Source organism: Phocoena phocoena, chromosome 15 (assembly GCF_963924675.1).
Source record: "Phocoena phocoena chromosome 15, mPhoPho1.1, whole genome shotgun sequence".
NCBI lineage: Eukaryota > Metazoa > Chordata > Mammalia > Artiodactyla > Phocoenidae > Phocoena > Phocoena phocoena.
Window position 1 is genome coordinate 85485689 of NC_089233.1, and position 24676 is coordinate 85510364.

Consider the following 24676-nt stretch of genomic DNA (forward strand, 5'->3'; position numbering starts at 1 on the left):
TTCATTCACAGCAAGCCTGATAAACCAATGCTCTCTACTGGACTTGCATCAGTTACTGCAGTGTTTCTGAAACCATATTCCTAAACATGTGAGTTCCCATAAGACATCATATTCAATATATTGTGTACGAGGTCTCCTCCAGCAAATGAGTTTGGGGAAGAAAAATGCTCCCCAGGCCAGGGGTGCAGGGCCGGGGTGAGAACACTGGTCCTGCAGTCTCCGCCTGGCCTCCCCACGCCTCCCCCTCCCCTGCCCAGGGGAGCAATGGGTATGACAGCAGACCCCACTCTGGAGTCAGGACGGCCCTAGGAGTTAATTCACACAAAGCTCCCCCATGTGCTCCCCCCAAGGCTGATTAGAGTCAGGATGGGCCTTCCAGGTCCGCAAGTCATCACGCACTTCGGCGGACTCAAGACTCTGAGACGCTCAGCGGCAGGAGACGGGGGGGGGGGGGGGGGGGTTGTTTCCCCCAGTGATTGGGCCTCAGGACCCCCCGACCCAACACCACTGTCTTTGTAATTTAAGTTGTCACACGTGTTTGCACGGAGCAGTTTCAGGAAGCACAGCAAGCCAGTGCTGGGTTCTGGAAGTCTCTCCCGAGAGCAAAATCGTTATCATACTCGGACCTTCGGAGACAAAGGCAGGTCCCCGTGACGGACATTTCAGAACTATTGCAAGGACCGTGGCCGGCCTCTGTCAGCTCCCTGCTGTGCTGAAGTACCCTGAGTGAGGGGGGAATCGGAGAGGTCTTTGAGAGGTGCGAGCACAGCGCTGAGGAGTGGACCTTCTCCCAGCGTGGGTCTCGGGTGGGTCTGTCCATGAAACGTCACTGGTGACAAAGGATCTGTGCTGAAGTCTGAGCGTAAAGGTGAGCCAGGCACACTCAGCCACGTACAGGGGCACCCTGGCCCTATCCCGCCAGGCTGGGAACCGATGGGGCTCTGGCCAGGTGTGGCAGGCCGTTACTGATGCAGTGTCCCCTTTAACCGTCGCACAGTTACTGGGTGAGAAGCCACAAGCCGCTTGCTCTCAGATACACACTTGCCTTGCCCCTCTGCAGTTGTCTAGACCCTGACTTCCTTCAGTCCAAGGCAGCACGCTAACCAGCAGGCCCCCCAGCCCAGGTGCAAGGGTTCCAGGGGAGGGCAGGGCTGTGCTACAGCTCTCCTGCTCTCCTGCCCAAGTTGGCCCTGACCTTGGAGCTCAACAGTTCAGTCAATCTTCTTCCCCCTCCTTTGCAGCATATTTCTTAAACCAGAACTAATGTATTCTGGACACAGAGCTCTCCAAACCAAGACAAAGAAAATTTGAAATATCTGAGCAAACAAAACCACTTTTCTTAAAATCTTCAAACCAAAAGGGAACGTGCAGAAACATTTACTCACTTTCCAAGCTGTCCATATTTTTCACTTGATGAGCCCTTAAAGAAGTGTTCCCCCAGTTCAGAAATCACCCAAGCAGGCACCGCCTGGCCTGTCCGGCTAGCGCTCCTGACCGCTCTTCTGCGGGGGAATTTCTGCCTTTTCTTCTTGGGGCCTCTAAATTCTTTCTTGGCTTCTCAGGCCTAACAGTGTATTTTGATGCACAAACAGGAATTAGCCCCTTCCTTGGTCCTTAAGGGTCCACCACGGCGAGGGCCCAGACCTGGAGCTTTCCCTCACCCTGGGTGTCGATGCAGCCTGCAGGCCCTCTCTCTGCGCTTTCCGCTTTCCTAATCGGCTGGTCTCTCAGGGCTAATTCCTGGGAGCCCCAAAGATGTGCAAGGCCAGGAGGTGGGCCTGGGTCAGGAGAGTTAGTGGGAAGACACCTGAAGCATACAGGACGGATGGGGGTGCCTACCCCCACTGTGGGCCCAGGCGGGGAGCTGGACTAAGGCATCAGGGTCTCCCCATCCCGCAGGCGTACCCATAGTTTGGGATCTGGGACCACCATCCCTTGTTCAGACCTCACAGCTCCCCCCGCCCCTTTTTCCCCAGTAGACTTTGTGTCCTCGGCCCCTTCGGCTGACCCGGTTTCCAGATGCCCTGTCCGGGCCGAGTGGTAAGGTGGGGCGCGGCGGCTGGGCGGGGACGCGGGGTGCGCGGGTGCAGCGCGGAGGGCGCGGCGCCTTTAAGGCCCGCGTCAGGCCGAGCGAGCGCAGGGGCCGGGCGGCGGGGCGGGGCCTCGGCGGGGCCGCCGCGCGGCTTCACCTGCAGTTCCGAACGCGCGGAACAGAGGCGCGGGCGGCTGAGAGGCCGGCGGACGCACCCGCCCGAGGGAGCCCGCCGCCGGCCGGACTTGGCCTCGCTCCCGGAGCCGGGCGGCAGTCGCGGCGGCGCAGCCTGGCTGGAGGCGCTGGGCCCGCTTGAGCGGCGGCGGCAGCGATCGGAGCGGCGCGATCGGGGCGGCGGCGGGGAACGGGCTCCGGGCGCCAGGCATCGGGCGGGCGCCGGGGCGCGGCGCGGCGGGGAAGATGACCGTGGGCTCCGGCGTGCTCCTCGTGCTGCTCTCGCTCTCCGGCGCGCTCCGGGTAAGTTGCGCCTCGCGTCCGGGCCGCTCGGCAGCCCAGGCAGCGCGGGGCCGCCCCCGGAGCTGGCGGGGCGCGCACTCGCCCGGCGGGGCTTTCCCGGGCTTCCCCGGCCCGCGCCGGGCGTCCCCGGCGCGCGCACCGCTGCATCCAGCCGGCTCCCGCGCTCCGCGGAGCCGCCTGCGGTCGGCAGGAGCGAGGAGCCGCCGGGTCAGCGGGGAGCGGCGGTGCGTTGCGGAGTGCTGGACGCGGGGAGCTCTGCCCGAAGCGGACCCGCCGAGCATCCCTCAGCCACCCCAGGTCCGCGGCCGCTGCCCCGGAGCTTGGCTCTCCCGCGCTGGGGCAGGCTGCCCGCTGGCGGAGCCGGCGAGCCCTCCGTCGCCCGCTCGTCGCGCTCCTCCGGAGTTGGCGAGCCCAGCCCGGGCTAGGGCTGAGGACGAGGGGAGCTGGCGGCGGCCGGCCGGAAGTCAGGGTGTTGGGGACACCCGGTCTGGCCGCCCCTGCTGGGGGCCGGTGCTCCCGGCGCGGCGCCGCATCCGTCCTCGTTCTCTGGGTGCTGGCAGGAGCCGCCGCTGCTGGTGGGCGGCGGATGTGGACCGAGGGGCATTCTCGGCGCGGACTTCCCGCGGCGCCTGCTGCAGCCAGTGTTCGGCGGGGCCCTCGCGTCTCGGAGCGGGGCCGCAGAGCCAGGCGCCAGGCAGGAGCAGGGTGAGGTGCACCCGGGAGCGCGGTCCGGGCGCCCGCCTTCCTGCGGAGCCCCGCGAGCTCTGTCCCCAGCCCTGCGCTGCGCCTGCAGGGTGCAGGTCCCGAGGGCAGCGTGCAGGCAGCGCCGGGGGGCGCCCCTAGGGTAAGGCAGCGGGGCCGCGAGAGTTGCAGGAACACCCTCTCGTGGCCGATCGGCCTCGCTGCTCCTCCAGGGCCTCGCTGTTGTAACCTCGGAAATAAACAAGTGCCCGCGGCCGGAGGCCCGCTCTGAGGCTCGGGGCGTTTGGGTGCGCTCGACCCACGCCCGGGCGGGTGGAAACTTTGCTGGGCGAGTTAGGTATCCCCGGGCTTCGGTCCTATTTGGAGCTTCGTTCCCGAGGCACGGAGCCGCGGTGTGGAGCTTTACCCGAGGAGTGACCCTCCGCCCTGCCCTGCCTCCCCTTGGTGCTTTTTGATGGGGGCGCCGCGTCCAGGCCGGCGTCAGGGTCCCGGGAGCTGCGGGCTGGGGCAGCCTCCGGAGCCGAGGACGGGCGGGCGGCGGCGCGCAGGCCTGGAGGAGGCGGGGAGGTGCGTTCCGCTTGGTGGCCCCGCGACGGCGCGACTGCGGGGTTCGGGCTGCGCCCCTGCTCCTGCGCTCGCCGCGGAGCCGGGAGCTGTGGCGCTCCTTCTTCTGACGCGGGGCTGGCTTCCCGTCGCACATGCAGCCTCTCCCTCCGTTCCCCATCCCTACGCAGCTGACCTAGCTGCCACTCCCCGCAGCCTGGGAGGGGCTCTTCGCCCACCTCCACACTTCCCTGCCCTCCCAGCGATCAGGGTTCTAGACCTCCCACTGGGCAGGATAGCCCAGGGTGCGCCGGGGGACAGGACAGGAGGACACCCACCTTCTTTGGTCAGTTAGGGAAGCTCTGGCCTGGTTAGGCTGGAGATGAGGGCTCCAAAAGTGGACAAGCGTCCAAGAAGTGGAGGGTGGGTGGAAGCCTCGGCCGCCTCCCTGCAGCCTTCCCGAGAGCCAAGCTCCGAGGTGGAGCTGAGTCTTGGAGAATCTCCTTTCCTGCCCTGCCCCTCTCCTTCCTCCTGGCCACCACAGGGAGGAGAAGGCCTGCTGGCCCACCTCGGCCCAAGCCTGAGCACTGGGGTGGGAGGGTGACACGGCCCTGGCAGGAGCCTGCTCCCTTGGCCGCCCCTCCTCTGTGTCTGCATTTGCTAACTCCTGGATCTGCTGCTGGACAGTCCTCAGACCTTCCCTTCTGCCACGTGTGGGTGAGGCCCTGACAGGACCTCAGCCTCGCCATCCGCCGGCCCTCCCTCCCTGCTGCACGCCCCCCGTCCCTGGCCAACGTGGAGACCACAGGGGCAGACCCCAGATTATGTCTGGGAGGAGGCTCTGGTGGACCAAGGCTTGTCATAGCTGGAGACCTTGCATGCAGGAGGCCCGACTAAACGTGGGTTGGATGCAATTTCCGTGAACTTGTGTTTTTTCTGACCTCTCTTGTTTTTGTTCTCAGGCCCACAATGGAGATCTTACAGCCAGGGAGACCTGCAAAGCTGGATTCTCTGAAGAAGATTACACGGCATTAATCTCCCAAAATATTCTGGAAGGAGAGAAGGTCCTCAAAGGTAAGGCAGACATGTAAATGAAATGGCATACCATGCTCTGGATTAGGGAAACATTACCACCCACAGAAAAAGAGGCTCGGCTGGCTTTGAGCCAGGCTCTTTGCAAAAAAAAAAAAAAAAAAAAATGGTGGAGAGGTCAGTGGAGGTGCAGCTCTGTCGACCTAAATGGCCTTTTGCATCACAGGTGAATGATTCAGAATCTCTGTCATTTTTGAGTGAGGTGAATCATTTCCTGGGCAACAAACTGGAATTCGGATGTAGCGTCACCCAAATAATGTGCAGAGAGAGAGAGACCTTCTTACCAAGTATTTCTGTGTATGAAATTCTGGATTCTTAAATTATCCCTGCTTTGAAATGCATGATAAAGCAGACGATGTTGTTGGGGATGCAGTAAATAAGCCCACAGACGTTCTGTTCGCAAATGTGCCATGAGTTTTCATTACTGTCCCACTGATGGCACGGAAACACACGTGCAGGAGGGAGCTGCCGGTTAGCTTTACTGTAACCGCAGGACGATACCCACATTTGTGATGGGGAAGTCAGGGGCAGCTTCAGAACTCAAATGACAATTGATCATTCTGCATATTGACCTGTTTCCCTCTCAAGACAAACTAACTGGCCTTTGTATTTGCATGGGAGGGGAAATAAATCAGTTCTTTCTTCCTTGAGGTTTCAAAGTGGCACCACAAACACCTCGGCGCGTGCCTTCCCTCCCCGCATCGGCTTCCAGAAGCGGCTGCGTTTAGCCGATTCCAAAGTGATGGAGGGAACAAACTTTAGTGGAAGCATCAAAGCTAAGTTTCAATATTCAGGGCAAAATCATGCTCAGGCTGCTGACTTCCTGCCCAGTTTTCTGTTTTAGGGAATGCAGCGTCCCCGCCACGAGCACCGACAGCAGATCCTTCGTGTGCGGGGGAACGCTCACAGAGCTGGTTGATTCTTCACATCCTGTCTGTGGAGACAGCTCGTTGACCTACTGTGTGTGCCTGGTTATGTTAATCAGGATCTTACTTTGCACCGAGTCCAGCTTTTCTAACTTATTTGTTGTCATCTGAGTTGACTATTAATATAGGGGTGTGATACTACTGACTCTTTCATTGATTATCAAAAAACAAAAAACAACAACAAAAAAACCCAACCTCTTGGCAGTTGGCCTAGAAGCGGGCTGGGTATGCTGTGGGAGTGAGCATCTATGGTAAGAGTTTTCAAGAGATGCTTTGGTAATTGCACAGTGTATGCCATTTTAGACCGCCTTTCAGGATCTGTGGGTTTATGAGAATCCCTGTGTGTGCACAGAGAAGGCCCGGAAGACTCTTTCACTCTCAGTGCAAATCAGGGGCGGCTTACTGCAGTCCTGCTGTTTGTGTGTCCTGAGGCTGGCATCCTTGCCACCTCCCCAGTATGCAGCTAAACTTAAGATCTTGGCATATCAATTTTACTCAGGAATTTAAGAAAAAGTACCTCTATTTTTGTAACAGCAGGTGCTACCTACTATGGAAGAGAATGACAGATGATTCTCTTACTTTTCTTTTTTTTTTTTTTTTTTTTTTTTTTTTTTTTTTTATGCGTTACGCGGGCCTCTCACTGTTGTGGCCTCTCCCGTTGCGGAGGACAGGCTCCGGACGCGCAGGCTCAGCGGCCATGGCTCACGGGCCCAGCCGCTCCGCGGCATGTGGGATCTTCCCAGACCGGGGCACGAACCCGTGTCCCCTGCATCGGCAGGCGGACTCTCAACCACTGCGCCACCAGGGAAGCCCTCTTACTTTTCTTAATAAAATGTAAGATTTCCAACTCGCACCTCCTCTCTCTCCTGGTGGACTGTGCGGGTCCAGGCTGACCTGCCCTCTGCTCCTAGCCCATGTGATGGAGAAGCCTTGGTCACTGGCTGGATGCTGGCCTGCCCCGTATGCCCCAGGAGTCCATCATCGTACGTGAACTTGGACCAGCTCACGGACTGTGTGGATGCAAGACTCATATTCTCGGCACTTACTTACACCCGCGATGAGGCCCAACCCAAACCTGGTTGAGGGGGGAATCACAGAGTATCTCCCTCACCTGCGTGTGCCACTCCCTCTGTGTTCTCAGGGACAGAGAGGTTTTATCTTAGAAATAATTTTACACACATGGAGGCAAAAGCTACCACTGCATACACTCAAGCCACGGCAGATAAAAACCTCTGTTTATGTAGAAAACTTTGCAAACGACAGGACCACAGTGAAGATGCATGTGTCGAAAATAAGTAAGTGGCCCAATATTTCTGTTATCCTGGTAGGCATCAAGTTAAATAGATAATGACTACTTACAATTGAGTTATGCCAGCGGAGAGAGCTTAACCTTAATTTGACAAGCAAAGCTTCACAGAGTCCCCGTTTTATTCTAAATGCACCGTAAGCCGTTAATGACTGCTTTGCGGTTCCTTCTCTTTGCCGGAGTAAGCTCACCGGCAGCCCCAAACATCCAGGCTCCAGAAGGAGAGATTTGTTACACAGTAATTAACTTGTTTATGATAAATGGATGGAAGAAATGTTGTGGCATTTTGTTTTATGTCTAAATGAAAAAGCATTTGCGTTCAAAAAATTTCACGCTAATTAGGCTTAAAACAGTTTTCCCCAGTAGGGCAGCAGACACTATGGTATTGGGATCCTTTTGAATGGCGGGCAGAACCGCTACGTATGCCGTCTGGAGTGTTTGTTTAGCTGATCTGTAGTTCCTAGATCCCCTCCACGTTGTGTTTCCTGTCTGTGCTCCTCCTGGCGAGCACTCGAGTGTAACTGCACACACTCTTACACCGTGGTTTGTTTCCAGGATCATTCACTGATGGCCATGATCACTGGTGCATGGTAATATCTAAAATAGGATGGTTGAGCCCTTTTCCTTACGTGACAACAGAGCGTTCTCTACACCATAGTTTAGCATTGGGTAGTGGCTAAGCTGGTGTCTTTTTCTCGGCTTTGTTAATAATTAACGGTCAGCCCGGCCGCAGCTGATGCACTGACCTGCATCGCTCTCTCATGGCGGGCAGAGTTCTGCGAAAACCCAGACCAGCTTCAAGGTAAAACCCCACAAGGATGGGAGATTGAGGGGCGGCTTTGTGGGAAACCAGCACGGATGGGTCGTATCTGTCCTCGCTCCTGGAGAAGAGGGTGATGTGTGTGAAAATGTTGTCTGCCAGGGCAGGGGAAGTGGGGTCTGGACATTGCCCCTCGAGTTCAGATAATACAGAAAGAGGTGCTTTGTTTCTGATGACTTCATTTACTGAGACTGCCTCAGAAAAGCCTTCCCTCTCCCATATCCCAGGGAGTTTATGACCATCTTGTGCCCTTGACCACACTTTGCTTTCTCATTGGAGAATTTATATTATCTGGTCAATCATCTTTCTTACTTAAACTGTAAGGTTCATGAGGGCAGCAGCCCCGTCACTCTGGTTTAACATTTAGAATGTCCTGGGCCAACAGGATAAAACCCAATTAACAGAATCTTAAATGAATGGGGTTTAATTTTTCTCACGTAACTGTGAAGAGGCAGGTAGTCAAGGGCTGATCAGGTCAGTGGCACCATCTCATGCCTAATCTTTTTTCTTATCATTCTACCATCTTTAGTTTGTCAGTGTATTGCCTGATATCGTAAACTGGCTGCTGTGGCTCCAGGCATTGCATTTGAGTTCACAGCAAGCTAGAAAAAGGAGGGAGTAGTAGCACCATCTGCATCTCTTCCCTGTATCAGAAAAGCAAACACTTTCTCAGAACCCTTGCTGAAGTTCTCACTGGCAAGGACTAGGTCACATTCCACTCCCAGTGGAAACAGGTGGGGAGGCTGGGAGGCAGAGAATTGCAAAGTCTGACTTAGACCTGTTATGATCCATCACCTGGTAGATGAGTAAATTGCTACTTGGAGCAGAGTTGGGGGTCTTAGGAAGGAAGAAGGGAGGAATGGGTACCGAGGAGACAAGCATCAGTGTCTGCCACATAAAGGTTTCCCCAGCTTCCAGCACCCTACCCAAAGCAGAGTAACAGGCAATGCCTTGTAGAACGAATGGCTCATTTGTGTATCAAGTCACACAGAGGGAGGGATGGTTGAGGAGAGACCAAATGCATGCAGGGGTCTGGAATCGGCATCTAAGAAATCGCCACAGTGTAATGACTGTGGCCAGAAGTACCGCTATCTTGTCTTTAGAAGTATGTTGAAAACAGCCTCTTTACCCTCCTCTGTGAAGACAGGTAACACTCTTGCCAGGGTGGAAGGTGTCGCTAGAGGCATGGACCAGACGCTGAGCAAGTCTGACTGCACACCTATCACCCAGTGTCATGCCTGCCTTGTGGGGCCGTGGGTGTGCAACCAGTGTTGTCAAATGAAGTCATGAATGAGCCAGAAAACGCTGACACTGTGGTGTTTCTGAGTCCCCTCCATCAACTCACAGATAAGCGGGAGCTGCTCGGAATGTTCAAATAAATGGCACGCACAACAAAGCCACCATGTGTGCTATGAATCACTGGACACTGCGGGTTGCCTGTCCAGTATCCGTTCTGTCCCTCTTCCTTACTAACAGAACCTCTTCCTTACTAATGAAACCTCTTCTGTCCTGATCTGGTTGGCTCACACTGAGCCCTATTTAATATACCCACACCTCTGGTAGACTTTTACACCAAGGTGGCAATATGGCCCTTTTCTGGTCAATGGGATCTGACTAGGTTTTTCTGTTAGATGAGACTTGTGGGAAAGCTGTTTTTTTCATGGTAAAGAGTAACAGACTCAGCTGGCCATGCCTTCTTTCTTTTGCCCTTACCTTTTTCTCCTGCCTGGAATATGGATGTGATGTCCGGGGCAGAGCAGCCATCTTGTGACTGTGAGGATGGTGGCGTGGGAACTGGATCTCAGGTGGCAACCTTGAAAAACTGCAGACTTTCACTGTCCCCTGAGAGATGAGAAAAATAAGGATAAAACACCACAGTCGAGTTTCTTGTGACGTGCAGCCTAATGCAATCCCTGCCTTTGGGAAAGCAAGAGCTGTGCATGCTAGCAGGTGCCTGTCTTTCCCTCTGGAGGCTCAGAGCCTGTTTCTTGCTCTGCCCTGAGCCTCTATCCATCCTTTGTTTCTTGGGCCTTGGCCTTACTCTTGCCCTAGCGGCCTTCTGCTCCTTTGTAAATTAGTATCCACGTCCAGCACACTGGATTGCAGAGAGCATGTCTGGGCACTCGGTACATATTTGTTGAACAGAGGAAATGAATAGTCACCACTTCAGACTCTCTCTTTGGCCAGGACATGACTGAATCATTACATATATTAAGTCAGGGCTGTCTATCTCATCCCCCCACCCCAGAATGTGAACTCTCTGCTGGCCGTCTTAGCCGCCCTCCTCAGGGAAGCCAGGAGATTATGCACTGGGAATCCTGGTCTTAACCAAGACATGGAGGTGAGTGGAGGTGAAGCAGGACTGAGCCCCAGCGGGTGGCTTCCACTGGCTCTAAGCCAGAACTTTCCTTGCTCTTGAAGCCAAAGGAGGCTCCTTTGAGTACCCAGACCTCACTGCCTTCTATTGGTGGTGCCTCAGGTGTCCCCTGAAAAGGAGCACCCGGAGCCCGTGGTAGTGGTGGAGACCATGGTACCCCTCTGGCTGTCTTTGGGGCCAGCCTTGCCTTTTCAGGGACCAGCGCTGTTTTGGGTTTCTCAGCAGCCTTTCCCTGCTATAATTTTGCCTGGTCGCAGAGTTAAGAGGTTTAGAAAGAGTTTATATACTTAGAAAGTGGCTTCTATCAGATAAGAGGTAAGAACAGCACAGTGATAAAGCACGAAAAGCCTGCTTTATGCGCTGCCCACGCGCCAAAGCTCACGCCGATGGAGGGCCCTGATAGCCGTGTTTAAAACCAAAAGGAGGCCAAGGACTGCAGCCCCTGCCCTCGGCCACCACACCGCCTGCGGGCCCGGCCACCGCTTCTGTTGCTCCCCCTGCAGCCTGGAGGGAGGTGCTAGTGCCTGGCCTTCCTCACTGGGTCCCTAAGGCCACGGATCAGGAGCGCCCCCCAGCACCCTCTACCCCCTGTGCCCTCTCTGGTCAACTGTCATGAAATAAAAATCCTCATCTCAGAGGCACACACACCAGTTAGACGTGAGGATGACGGACTCATCCACACTGCAGTTTGAAGATTAAGATTTTTGCATTTCAGAAATATGTATTTTAACGGAGTCTTAGGATGAGGGAATGTGAAACTTCATATACTTATAACATCGCGTCCCAGCTGGGTCTGTGCCAGCCTCGGCACACGTCCCGTGTAATCCTCCCAAAAGCCTTTCTGGGGAGGTAAAATTATTCCCATTGTATGGATCAGAAAGTGAAGATTGAGGAGGTTGAGAGATTGGCCTAAATGCATGCAGTCCGCTCTGTTTTCCCTCATGTTCAGACCCACGCTCTTAGCTTGTTTACATCTCCCCTGTAATGTGAACGGAGATGCTTTCTAGAGCGCTTGAGCGGACAAGAGACGCCCCAGATGTTCAGGGGCACCGTCACAAAACCGGCAGTTATCAGGCATGATTCAGACGTGCTGATTGTTTCTCACCTCGAACGTTCGGAACAAACAGAGGCCCAGTTTATCCAGAAGTGCGTGACTGCAGTTGCTGATGTGGAAGGGCCCATCTGAAGTGGGTCCAAACTTGGTGGACACCTTGGGTTGGCAAAAGTGGCCTTGGTTGTAGAAGAGCAGGATTCTGCGATGACAGCGGGAGTGTGCGATCCCGGGCGTGGGGCAGACGGTCCCAGAACCACACTCTCACTCAGCTCTCAGACTCTGCCCACGTTGGGGACACAGCAGAGAAAGCCTACAGGAGCCAGCCGTCCTGGCACACGCTTGATGGGGGCAGGGCTGAGGCTCGGGACAGTGTCATAAACCACTCCCGCTGTGGCTCAGAGCCTGGGGGACCTCGATGAGGCTCCTGAGAAAAGCTGACAACCCTGGTCTGAAGGAGGCCGCCCACCTGACCAGGCCGGGCTTCCTGTCACCACCTCTGTGGTATGCGGGGGCTGTGCGGGAGAGAGGGCCCTCCGGCTGCAGGTGGTCCTTTCTGCCTGGTTCTGGGGTCCTCAGTGTTTGCGGGGGCCTCCGATTCTAGGTCCTTCCCTCCTTCCTTCCTTGTGTCCTTCTTTCTTTTTCTTTGGAGCATAGTTAGGTGGATGCCAGAACTAACCACAAACTGAGAGCGAGTGAGGAAGCCAGCACTCATTTTTGCAAAGAATGTTCCTGTTTTTCTGACTCTTTGAAGGAGCAATTCTTACTCCAGTGGGGCTTCCCTGGTGGTGCAGTGGTTAGGAATCCACCTGCCGATGCAGGGGACATGGGTTTGAGCCCTGGTCGGGGAATATCCCACATGCCACGGAGCAACTAAGCCCGTGCGCCACAACTACTGAAGCCCGCGCTCTAGAGCCCGTGAGCCACAACTACTGAGCCCGTGCGCCTACAGCCCATGCTCTGCAACAAGAGACGCCACTGCAATGAGAAGCTCGCGCACCACAACAAAGAGTAGCCCCCGCTCGATGCAACTAAGAGAAAAGCCCGCGCACAGCAACGAAGACCCAGTGAAGCCAAAGATAAATAAAATAAATAACATTTATTTAAAAAAATTCTTACTCCAAGTGAATTCCACTATACAAAATACTGTAAGCTGCGTGACTGTCTTTCCGTCAAGGGTGGTAAAGTTCTCCCCAGTGTGCTCTTGTAAAACCTCATGGCAAGACCTCATTGTTTTTCTTGTAATCTTCAGAGAGGGCTGTGCTATGTTGTAAGACAGGCTGGTAAAAGCGCTCCCTTTTTGCTTAAAAACTAAGGATTTTGGTGACTTTTTGCCCAGGCTCTAGGCTTCCCTCTCCTGGTGGCCTCTGGTACTGTCTCAGCCACCTCTCCCCACCTCCACTCCTTTCCTTAAACAAAAAAGAACAAAACTGAACAAAAACCTACTTAATTATCTTGGACTAGTGTTTGCTGCCAAAGGCCCTTTCCCTTCCAGCCTGCATCAGGGGCACGTCGTGTTTTTTGAGGACTTATTATATGCTAATATGTACTCACATTTAATGCCTTCAAGACACCTGTGGGCTCAGGGCAGTCAGAGGCCACGCCCCCAGACCACCTGGTCTGTATGGGCTGTAAGACTTTCCGCTCCCACACTGCCTTTTCCAGGGAGGAATTTGCTTAGATTGAGGACTGTATGCGTTTCTTAGTGTGGTACAAGTGACCCATAAATGTAGCGGCTTAAAAGACACCGATTTTATCAGCTTGTTCTTCTGGACATCAGAATCCATCCAACATGGGTCCCCCTGGGCTAACATCCAGGTGTGGGCAGGCTGGATCCTTCTGGAAGCTCCGGGGAGAATCCGTTTCCTGCCTTTGCAGCTTCTCGAGGCCCCACTGCTGTCCTTTTCTCGCGGCCCCTTCCTCTACCTTCACACCAGCACCGGTGCAGCTCCCCACGGTCACATCACCTTCCCTGACTGCCTCTTCCGCTCATAAGGACCCCGTGAGGACCCTGGGCCCCCCACCCCCAGATAGTCCAGCATCACCTCCCGTCTCAGGTCCTGGACTTGAGCACATCTGCAGAGGCCCTTTTGCCACGAGGGTGGCGTACTCGCAGGTTCGGGGATTTGGACGTGGGTGTCCTTGGGGCCTCCCGCAGGCCGCCGCATGCTGAGGACCTGCTGTGTCGCGGGCATTGTGCTGTGTTCTTCACTCGGCTCCTGTGGACCCTCAGCGGTTCATGTGGGCACCCCCGCTTCACGGAGAGGAAAGTGAGGCCCAGGGCGATTCAGTAACCCAGTGGGAGACGGGTTAGGGAGACCTGTTTGCATCCAAAGCTGCAGCCCTGAGCCCTGCCCCCCATGGCCCTCATCCCATCCTGCCTCACTCTAGGAGCTCCCGCCTACGGCGTCTCTAGTTAGGACTCTGGTTGGCAGCTTCCTCTTGGGTCCTGAGACGGGGATTTGCCACTCTGGAGACTCTGAAAGGTGACGGTGGCCACAAAACCCGTCTGAAGCAGCTTCCAATCCGGCTGCTTTAACTGCGCCTTGTTTAGCTTCACTGTGTTTTCTTGCCTCATGTGGAGATTTAGGAAGGATTAAGGTAAGCCTTCAGCAACAGATAAATATCTGCAGGGCAGGGGAGTGCCTCCCCCTGCCTGTCAGGTAGGAGGATGGGCCTCCTGGAGGTGGGAGCTTACCTGCCCAGGGAGAGGCCCCGGGAGAAGCTGCAGGCCTTCCTGGCCTGGAACAGGTGTGCTTTCTGTTTAGAATACAGTTTAATTCAGTTTAATTCAGTTGCAGCCCCGGGGTCGGGGTGCAGACCCCATGTCTGTCCAAGAAGGGGGCCTTGCTCTCCTTATCCTTGAGCCAGGTAGAGAGGACGGCTCGCCTCCCAGACTGGCCCCCTTCGGGAGTGCGCACCCGTGCGTGTGCGTCTGACTTGGAGAAATGTTAGAGTTTCGTCTTGCTTGGTTTTTGCTGCCCAAATGTGTTTGAACACCTTCGATGTTGATCTGCCTGGAAAGCCGAGAGGGACCCTCGGTGTGTACGTGTGCTAAGCTTCCCGCCCCGGTCTTCTGCGTCCAGCGGGGCAGGGGAGGAGTGAGGGTGGGGAGTTCTCCTGGGAGAGGAGCTGGATGGGGGCAGCCCTCCCTTCTCTAGGCCTTGGTTTCCTTATCTGAAGAGGGGCAGGATGTCCAAGTGTGGTCCAGGAACTGCCTGCCTGGGGGTTAAACTGTTAAACCCGGCAGGCTCCTGGGTCCCCTCCCACACCAATTGTAGTGGGTTGGATGGTGTCGACTTAAAAAAAATGCAGTGTGAGAGTCGTGAGTTAAGTTGTACTGGGGGCAAAATGAGGACTGTAGCCTGGGAGACAGCATCTCAGATAGCTCTGAGAAATCGCTCCAAAGAGGTTGGGGGGAAGGTCAGTATAGATGTGATTTTGGTGAAGGGGGAGTACATGCAAACAAACAAGTATCTTTTTGCAGAAGGTTTCTGCGAGTCACGAGGAGCAGACGTCACCATGAAGGATTTTAGTGCTTTTCTAGATACGAGGAGATACAAGAAGTGGGTTCATAAAATTGGCTCCTGAAAATATCTAACTATCTGAAGACCTGTTTTGCCAGTTTTTCCCAGAGCACAGAGTCCCTCATTTCTGCTCTCCACCCTGAGCTCCTTTCAGGGGGTGTCGAAGGTCAGCAGCCGCAGCAACATGTGATTTAACCCTTGTAGAGGTGGATGGCAAGTGCCCATGGCAAGGGCCAATTCGTGGTTGACAACGGTGGCCCCAAAAGATACATCAACCCAGAACCTGTGACTGTGACCGTGTTTGGAGAAACGGTCTTTGCGGGTTCAACTAAGCTAAGGATCTTGAGATCACCCGGGATTATCCAGGGCCCTACATCCAGTGACAAGTGTCTTTATAAGTGACAGAAGAGGAGACACACACACACAGGGGAGAAGCTGTGTGACGATGGAAGTAGAGCCTGGAGTGATGAGGCCACAAGCCAAGGACACCCGGGGGACCAGGAGCTGCAAGAGGTGGGAAGGACGCTCCCCTGGAGCCTGTGGAGGGAGTGCAGCCCTGCCAACTTGGATTTCAGACTTATGGGCTCTAGAACTTCAAGAGAATACTTTTTTTTTTTTTTTTTTAAGTCTGTGGTCACTTGTTACAGCAGCCCCAGGAAACTCACACACACACTGAACTAGAAATCCTGGGTCTGTGCCCTAGGACTCTGCCTATTTAATCCAACTGCCAGGGAAGCTGATGTTCCTTAAAGCCTGAAGGCTTCAGGTCTAGAGGACGTTTACCTTCAGAATTCCAGCGCTCAGCATCCCTCATGAGAAAGTGTGTTTTCCATGAGGGGCTCTGCCAGGAGGTAACCAGCATCCTAAAGTGCTGCTCAGGTGGGCGGTGGGAAGGATGCTGTGGTTTCCATCTCCCCAGAACAGTAAATGGGGCACGGCAGTACAGAAACGTAGGATCTCGTATTATAGAGCCTGACACAGAACAGTTTCATTGGAATTAAAATGTATGTGAACATTTGCTCTCCTCCCATTATCCTTCCCGGTCAAATGGAATTTTAACAAGGATTATAGCTCAGATAATATCACATAGATACACTGTAAATATTTTGTTAACCTGAAGGTCTGCATTTGGGAATCGTATCGTTGAACCGCTGCTGCTGCAGAAGGAAAGGCACGCTCCCTGCCACTGTGGAGATGCGCGTGAAGGAGCGGGTGCTCTCCGGAAGGAGAGCATTCATCGAATATGCCTCTTCTCTCCCCAGAACTGCTTTACTCTACAAATGCAAAAAGGCATTATTTCTGGCTCCCAGTGTCCTTTCCGTGTCTCGAGCAGCGGCGTTTTTGCTGCCTGGCCCCTTAGCCCTCCGGAAAGCAGAGGTGAGCGGGGCTTTCCCCAGGAAGGCGGCTGCTCAGCTCAGGTTCCAAGGCCCTGACCCTGTCCCTGTCCGTCTGCGGCTGCGTTGCAGGTAGCCTCCTGCATTCCTGGGACCAGACTGTCGCCAGCCGCCCTGCCTGCTGGGTCTGTGTTGACGGGGAGCCCTGGGTATCCCAGGGGGCTCCAGGTCTTAATTGGCAGGGAGTGGCTGTGGCCATCCTGTCTGTCTTTTGGGGTTGGGATGGGCAAGCAACCCAAGGGCCGGCGACCGGCATGGGAATGGGCCTGGCCTTTGCATGACCACTGCCACTGGGCACCAGGATTCTCAGGCCCCAGGCGCTGCTCCAGCTGGCCCTTCGGGCTGCATGCGACACATCTCCCCATGAGTGACCCAGGGCAGCCGGAGCAGAGGCGGAAGGGCCCTCGGGTTGGAACGTTCTGGATCAGCCGTGTCGTTGCTTTCTCTTGATGGTCAGGCTATTTGCATGGCATTGGGTTATGAACGCTGTAAACTGGGTGAGCTGGGTCATGCAGCCCCTGTGGTGAGTACCAGGCTCCCACGGGCGCCCTGTCGCATGCTTGCGTCTGGTCCCATCCGAGGAGTTGGGAGGACCGTTGTTCTGTTTTCTAGTCTGTGGATCTAGGCTTCCTCTGCACCAGGCACCTTGGCGGTGCCAACCACCACCCTCTGAGGAGAGCGCATTATTAGCCCCCTTTTACGAAGCAGGGGACGCTGATGCTGGATGGTTTGGGGACAGTTGTTTAAGTGGGGCAGCCTGCCTCCTGAGGCCTGCCCTTGCCCTGTTCTGTCCATCACCTTGGCCCCGATTCCCCCCACGGAGACCGGGCACCCCCGAGGCAGGGGGTCTGATAGCCTGGGGGGTGCAGACCCGGCGCCCCCGTCATCAGCTGTGTGGCACTTAGGCACGTGCCGTGTCTGATGTGACCGCCGGCACTGCTTCCCCAGGAGGAAATGACAGTTCACTGCCCAGGCTGGTCTCGAGGGTCCAGCAGGACTGACCTGCAGGAAGCCGAGTCTGGCCCGTGGACAGCAGGCCACTGCCAGCCTGCATCGTGGTCACTGCTCTTGTTAGATGACCAGACTCTCCTCCTCCTTGCCCCTGAGAGGTGATGAGCTGGCCTTTGGAGCAGTAAGTTTTCCATTAGACGGCAGCTTGATTTGATATTTTTTATGGTTTTGTTTGGGGACGTTTTCCCTTCTTGACCTTTACATTCTTACGTGAGGCCAGAGACCTTTTGGCAAAAGGCATGTTTTTAAAATTGAATAAACAAATGATGGAGAGGCTTATTTAAAGCTTTGTAGGCTCGTGGGGAATGGAGGCCGCACATGGACATAATTTCACAACCGTTATTTATTAATAGGGCTGGGTATGATTGGATTATGTCATATCACCTTTAATGCTGGGGCGTGACGAGCTAATGGAGTCATTAGGCAATGAGTGTCCAAAGATCGCTGTCACCATCCTGCAGGCTCCTCACTGTTTAAAGCCGGACGCATTTTCTCAAGTTATCTTACTCTTTCCCACCTTCCCTCAGATGCAAAGAAGGGATTATACCACATAAGCAATGTATACCACAGCTTACATTTTAAGATAAAAACAGAATACCAGCAAAGGGCTGAAGGCGATAAAATTGTGATCAAAAGTCCGTAAAATTATAGAACTATATTTTCTTGAGAACAGAGAGGTTTCACAGTGACTTTTAAGGAGCTGGACAGCTTAAGGATTTATCTGCAGAGGAGTGTAAGATATACTTCCATGTAAGAAAAAAAAAATTGTTCCGTGCTTGAAAGGTTAATGGCTGGTAAACGTCAATTTTCTACCATGCTGCGAAAATTGCAGCGGCCTTTGAAATCCATTTTGAAGTCTTGGACCCTTTGAAAATGACGAGGGGCAGGGGTGCCGCCTGAACCTCAAGTGTCTTTCCTTCTGGCTGCGCAGTGGCACCTTTGCTGGAAGGGAGAGTGTCTCCCAACTGCTGGGAGTGTTTCACCGGGGTATTTTGGGTTTAAACACTTAACAAATGCTCTGGATATCTAGTCCTAGAAACTGCAGGTGCGTCTTTATGACATAAGATCTGTCCCCACCCCGATAAACCTGAACTGTATTTGTAGGTCGTCCTGGGATATTTGCATTTGAAATATTACAAGCATAGCCTTCTCTAAAGATCTTTGATTTTAAATATGATGACAGCGACAGACTTTGGTTGCAGCCCCTGGAATGAGAATGGGGTTGTCTCCACTTTTTGGAATTCCAGCACACAGAGGTTCTGGAACTTTCCGGAGTTTCACAGGATAGACTAGGGTATGGGATGGGAGAGCCTTCTCATCTGAGCCTCTCCCACCTCTCTCCACGTCTTCTGTGCTTTCCCTGGGATGCAGGTTTGCTCGGGCAGAGCAGATGCCTGTAATTAGAGGAAACTTGTAGGGCCAGGCTTGAAGGATCATCCCTTGTGTGTTAATTTCCCAGTGCCCTTCGATTCCAGCATCTTCCGCTGTATTAAATGCAGCCCATTGACAGGGGCGCTCCTTCTTCCTAAGTGATAGACGACGGTCCTCACGTCCAGCCTCGCTGAATCAGCGCAAGGGAGGGGCCAGGGGGCTGCCTTTCTGATTTCTTTGTGAGCAGGACTGAATTCCCCTTGGGCTGGCGTGGAGCCACAGGCCTGGGCTCCAGCATCTTCCACTGTGAGGCTTCAGCCTGGAGGGTCACGTGTCTGTGTTTAAATCCTCTGTGCTCACCTGATTGGTGGTTCTCACCTGTCAGCCTCACACAGTGGGCGAGGCCACGTGAACCTAAAATAGGAATTTGATTTTTCAGCACCGTCAGCCTTTCCCCCGGAAGAGGTGCCGCTCACGTGATGGTTCTGTCACGATGTAAGAGAATCTTGGTTTTGCCTTTTCCCGCTTGAAAGATACAAATGAGAGGTGACAGGTCTCCCCTCAATGCGCCAGGTTTGGTGGGGGGGGCAGGTCGGGACTCGGAGGCTGTGTTTAAATCAGGTAGCTGATTGTGGGCGGGGATGGAAAGGGGTGCAGGGCTGAGGGAGAAAGACCAGAAGAGAGGGGACTTGGTTGCTTCCTTCTTTAACATAAAATTGTGTCATGAATGGCTTTTCCTCCCTGCACAAAAGAGGCACCAAGAAGAGAATTCTTTTTTTTTTTTTTTAACATCTTTATTGGGGTATAATTGCTTTAAAATGGTGTGTTAGTTTCTGCTTTATAACAAAGTGAATCAGTTATACATACACGTATGTTCCCACATCTCCTCCCTCCTGCGTCTCCCTCCCTCCCACCCTCCCTATCCCACCCCTCCAGGCGGTGACAAAGCACCGAGCTGATATCCCTGTGCCATGCGGCTGCTTCCCACTAGCTATCTACCTTACGTTTGGTAGTGTATATATGTCCATGCCTCTCTCTCGCCCTGTCACAGCTCACCCTTCCCCCTCCCCATATCCTCAAGTCCGTTCTCCAGTAGGTCTGTGTCTTTATTCCTGTCTTACCCCTAGGTTCTTCATGACATTTTTTTTTCTTAAATTCCATATATATATATATGTTAGCATATGGTATTTGTCTTTCTCTTTCTGACTTACTTCACTCTGTATGACAGAATTTTCAAGCCAGGCCTGTGTCCTCCTGGCAGCCCCTGTGCTGGCAGACATGCTCCATTGTTGGGTTCTAAAAGGAGGATTCTGGAAGGATGTCACTCGGTGACATGCAAATAGAAAGTCCCCCAGTGGCTTTCTAAGGTTACAGCTTCAAGGAGGCACTAATTAGTCACCTCGTCCAGCCCCAGGGGAGCAGAAGGGCTGCTCCCAAGATAAGGAGGCTGCAGGCCCCCTCCCTCTAAATCTGCTCCTCTCTGTGGGCAGAAAATCCCATTGTTTTCTCCCTTTGAAAGGTGGTTATTTTATCAGGGAGGCATCCCCCCCTGCAGCTGTTCAGGCGTTGCCTTACCGCACTTCTCTCTTTTCAGTTTTGAAATATTATTTCCTTCTTGCTTAAATGCCACGCGGGTAAAAACTTTTGTTGATGAGAAACGGCATCGTGGGTGAGGGCGTTGTTTCTTGCCCAACTTCCTGGGCTCTCTCCTGGGTGGTGAAGGCTGATGGTGAGAACGGGTGCGACTCTGGACGCTTGCCTGTATTTTTCTGAAGGAGTCTTGAGCTCTGAGTGTCAACCAGCAGCTGCGGAGGCAAACGCTTATCTGTTTATTTCCTAACATATTGTGCTGTTAATCTCAACTCAACTGTCTACCAGTGGAACTGCTCTTGGTGAGACTGTATAGCCTCTCTCCAGGAAGTTATTTGATTTTTGATGTAAGGAAAAGGATTAATGCAGTTGGGCTTTGATAAGGCTGGCCGTCAAGCGTGGCACAGACACGCTCATCCCAGCCATATCACTGACAGTCGGATGGTTACGGGAGCACTGCAGAGCGGCGATACGGGACGTGCAGAGATAATTGTAGTTTTGCTATTTAAAAAAGAAGTCTAGTGCTTTACAATGTTAAAATGATAACCTGTTTAGGGAAACTCGCGGTGCCTGTCTCTTGGCACAGAAAAACCTCTTCTAGCAGCTTGACTGGACCCTATTAACCTATTTTTATTTTCCTGAGCAAAAATTAAAGTCTCATTTCTGTTTGAACTCTTAAGCTTAGGATGTAGGACCAGAAGTGCGTATCTGCAGTTTTGAACTGAACATAATTCCATAGATTTTGTACCTGTGATGTGTCTATGCCTTTGCTTTTAAATGATCTGAAGGGTTGAAGTTAGATGCACTTGGTTAGACTTGGGATAAGTGCCTCGATCTACGGGGGCATTTTTTTTTTTCTTTTTTTTTTTTGCGGTACGCGGGCCTCTCACTGTTGTGGCCTCTCCCGTTGCGGAGCACAGGCTCCGGACGCGCAGGCTCAGCGGCCATGGCTCACGGGCCCAGCCGCTCCGCGCCATGTGGGATCTTCCCGGACTGGGGCACGAACCCGCGTCCCCTGCATCGGCAGGTGGACTGTCAACCACTGCGCCACCAGGGAAGCCCTCCGGGGGCATTCTTGATCCAGGTGCTGATCTCGGGGCTGGGGGAAGAGACGATTAGCGGCCACCGTGGAGCAGTAGATAATTGTGACCCCGTGCTTCTGCCATCTTCCTGTCCCCACACTTGTCACTAATATATTGCGTTGTTCATTTTGCCATTGGTGGTGGTGATTCACTTCATAAACCCTGTGGGTCTTTGGATTCCTGGATGTCAAAGTAACCACAGCTATCCTTGACCCATTATCAGTGGATCCCGGAGAGTCTTAGGACCTTCGTGCCATGTTCCCCCCGGCTCTTTCCCTTCTTCCCCATGGCATGTCCACCGTGCCAGGCACCAGCATTGAATCACCTGCCCAGGTAGCTAGAACCTGCCAGCCCTCCCCTGCTCTGTGCCTTTGTCTCAGCTGCCACCCTTCCCAGCTTGCCCCTGCATCTGGGGAATCTTCCAGGGCCTCCTGATCCAAATGTCATCTCTCCACTGGGCCCTCTTTTGGGGTCTTCTCCCTTCCCTTCTGCCTGAGCTAAGTGCAATTAATTCCCTCCACCTCCCTTGTCTCATAGTTTTATTAAAATATGCAATAATGTAATGTGGACTGTACTCTCCTCTATGGCTGCCCCAATTATGGTCTTACTCTGAGTGTGTGTGTTTTCTAGGTAACTGTGTGTTAGGTCTGGAGGAAGAAGATAGATGGCCCAGCGCACACCCAGGGAACGCCTTCCCAGGAAGGGATCTTTGCAGGAGAAAGAGATGAGCTTTTCCCACCTTCTGGAGGAGGCAGAGCCTGGAACTGATAAGCAAGAAACTATGAAAGTGAGATAATTAGAGAATGAGGGGCACGGAATGGAAAAGCCAAAGTATTCTTCATTTTGCAACCCTGTGTTAGGACTCACTCAGTTTATTTATTAAGCCGTTATCAAAGTAAAGTGAGACAAGTGGGTCTCAGTCTAATGGAATTGCCCCTCTGTGGGCCGCGTTAGCTTCAGGTATTCCGAGCATAATCGGATAACGATGACAATTATTGCACCGGGAGTTTTAGTGCCCGCCAGCCTCTCCCTCTGTGCTTTTTTCTGCACAGAGGCTCATGGGCCTTCTGATGAAGCTGGGGCAGGGCTGACTGTTCCAGCTCCAGTCCAGACCAGGAGCTGCAGACTGGGTGCCCATCAGGCCAATAGGCCCTCACATTTCAGCTCCTGGCGCTTTTCTCTGTGTTGTAACCTGGGTGAAAAGCACCTCTGCCATCATCTGGTAAACTACTCAGCAGGCTTTTGGCTGGTCTGGGTATCTGTGAGGCAGGTGGTCCCTCGCCCGGGGGTCAGGGCGCCAAGGACAACCACCTACTGACTTCTGATTTGTTTTTAAAACTGTTTGACCTGTGCCCCCTCCCTGCCACCTCCTCCCCTCCCCAGGTAGGCCTGTCTGCCGGTATCATTTCACTGCTGAGAATCGGGCACCTCTGTAAAATTATGCTGACCTGAGGGGATCGAGATCCAGAGGTGCCTGTGTGCTTAAATGTGCAGGAATCCAACCACTTGGCTGATAACTTGGTATCGATTCATCTCCTTCCCCTGCTTTGCTGAGCCCACGGCCTCCCAGATGAGGTAGTGATGTTTTGGGGCTGTAGTTAGGCAGGTGGTTCTCGTTCTTGATGCTGAAATGACGTGTCCGTGGGCTGAGGACTGGCTCTTTATCAGGGCTCGGCTCACAGGGACTCCAGGCAGCAGCCCACCTGGCTGGGGGTGGCGGGGGAGGGCATGCCTTTCCAGCTGCGAGAACCAGAGGCCCTATCCTGGGGCTCAGTCCCCAGGAAACAGCTCAGGGCTTACAGTAATTGTTCCAAGAGGAGAACGTTCAAAGTGCTAGAGAAACAGAGGCTACTGGGCAGGAAGGGAATGTGGGAGGGGGTGGAGGGGGTCTCCTCCAGGAGCGCAGAATTGAGACTCTACAGGTCACCCCTCGCTGCTCTGGGTGATGAGCCTGTGGGATGCTGGAGGCTCTGAGGAAGGGCCTGGGGGCCCTGGGGCCTCACCTGCACGGGGGACCAACTGACTCAGTGATCCGGAAGGCGTGAATCGGATGAGCCTCACTTCTTAAGCGGGGGCTAGCTTCAGAGTCCAACAGCGAGGCTCCTTCCGCATGGAGACTGAAGACCGACACGGGGTGTTTGCTGCAGCCGGTGCCTAACAGACACTGGAGGCCGTGGAAGCATGCTGAGCTTGCTGGGAGCTGCGGACCTGGGGTGGGGCTGCTTCTGGCTGCCCCCGCCTCTCGTTCTGAGGGCTGCCCACACTCCTGCATTTCTAGGGATGAGAAGCCCCGTGGCCCCGCGACTGCCCTTCCTGAGAGCTGTCCCCTCCAGGTCTCCACTGCAGCCGGGCTGTACGGAGTGCACAACCAGGGACACTCGCGTGCTGGGCAGGTGGCCGGGCACAGCCGGGAGGGTCCAGGCGCCTGGGCCTCCCGCCCGGTGGATAGCTCAGTCCTCGCAGGGGCCTTGCTGCCTCTCAGCTCTTGCTTTCAAATGCACCCTTTGCCAAAATGCCAAGAAGGAGCTTCAGAAGCAGAGCCGCAGCCGCCCTCAAGGCTGTGCGCCCTCCTCATGCTGTTCCCTCGCTGGGCTCCTGGCTAAGCCACGTGCCCTCTGCCCCTGGTTCCCTTCTCTTCTTCATCCTTGTCCTGGGGCCCCTGCGAGGGACCTTCTGCTCTGCTCCGGGCACTACTTCCTGTCTCAGGGACTGGGCTCCTGGCCCCTCGGCGGGGGGGTGTCCCTGTCCACCCGTCGCCCTCCTGGCCTCCCTCTTCTGTCTGCCTTGGGGCGCTGTGGCTGCCCAGAAGCCCCTCCTGTCATCCTCTTGCCTGTCACGCCTCCCTCTGCTGCATCATGGTTCTGAGAGCACACAGGGCCTGTGCTGGCCGGGCTCAGAGGGACACTCACGGCCGGTCGCTGAGTGGGTGACAGGTCGTGTCCCTGCTCTGCTCTAATCCCCCCGACGTCATCCACAGCCCTGCCTGCGCAGGTTCTCGTGACTGTCGCACTCCTTCCCACTCCCCCGCTACAGCTCCCTGCCCCCCTCTCTCCCCCATAGCTGGAATTCCTTGGCCCTTCATCCCTTTACTTTCTTTCCTTGGGAAGGGCCTACCTCTTCTCCCTTCAGGCAGCAAGCCCTCTCTGGAGGCCCCCTGCCCCTCCTGAGGGGCCTGGGCCCCCACCTCTCCCCTGCCCCTTGGCGGTCCCTGCCGTAGAGACCATCATGTGGATCGGCCTGGGAAGGTCAGCGGCTGGAACTTCCACCCCCCCCACCCCGTGCACCTGCTGGGGCCAGTCATCCACAGGTGCTGTCCTCCTGGGCGGGAGAAGGATCCTGCCCCATGAGGCCCCCCAGGGGCCGGGGGGCAGAGGG

At 54.5% G+C, this 24676-nt stretch overlaps 1 protein-coding gene across 2 annotated transcripts in view; it reads left to right on the forward strand.

Annotated features, from left to right (window-relative positions):
- The first annotated feature begins 2194 nt into the window (after positions 1-2194).
- CDH4 (cadherin 4) overlaps positions 2195-24676 on the forward strand; it is a 555299-nt gene continuing 532817 nt past the window's right edge. Inside the window, exons 1-2 of one of the 2 annotated variants that reach the window (XM_065893694.1) lie at positions 2195-2509; positions 4717-4828. In XM_065893694.1, coding sequence (XP_065749766.1) covers positions 2453-2509; positions 4717-4828 — 169 coding nt within the window. In that variant the 5' untranslated portion in view covers positions 2195-2452. The remainder of the gene's footprint in view (positions 2510-4716; positions 4829-24676) is intronic. The other variant, XM_065893693.1, reaches the window with a different exon arrangement.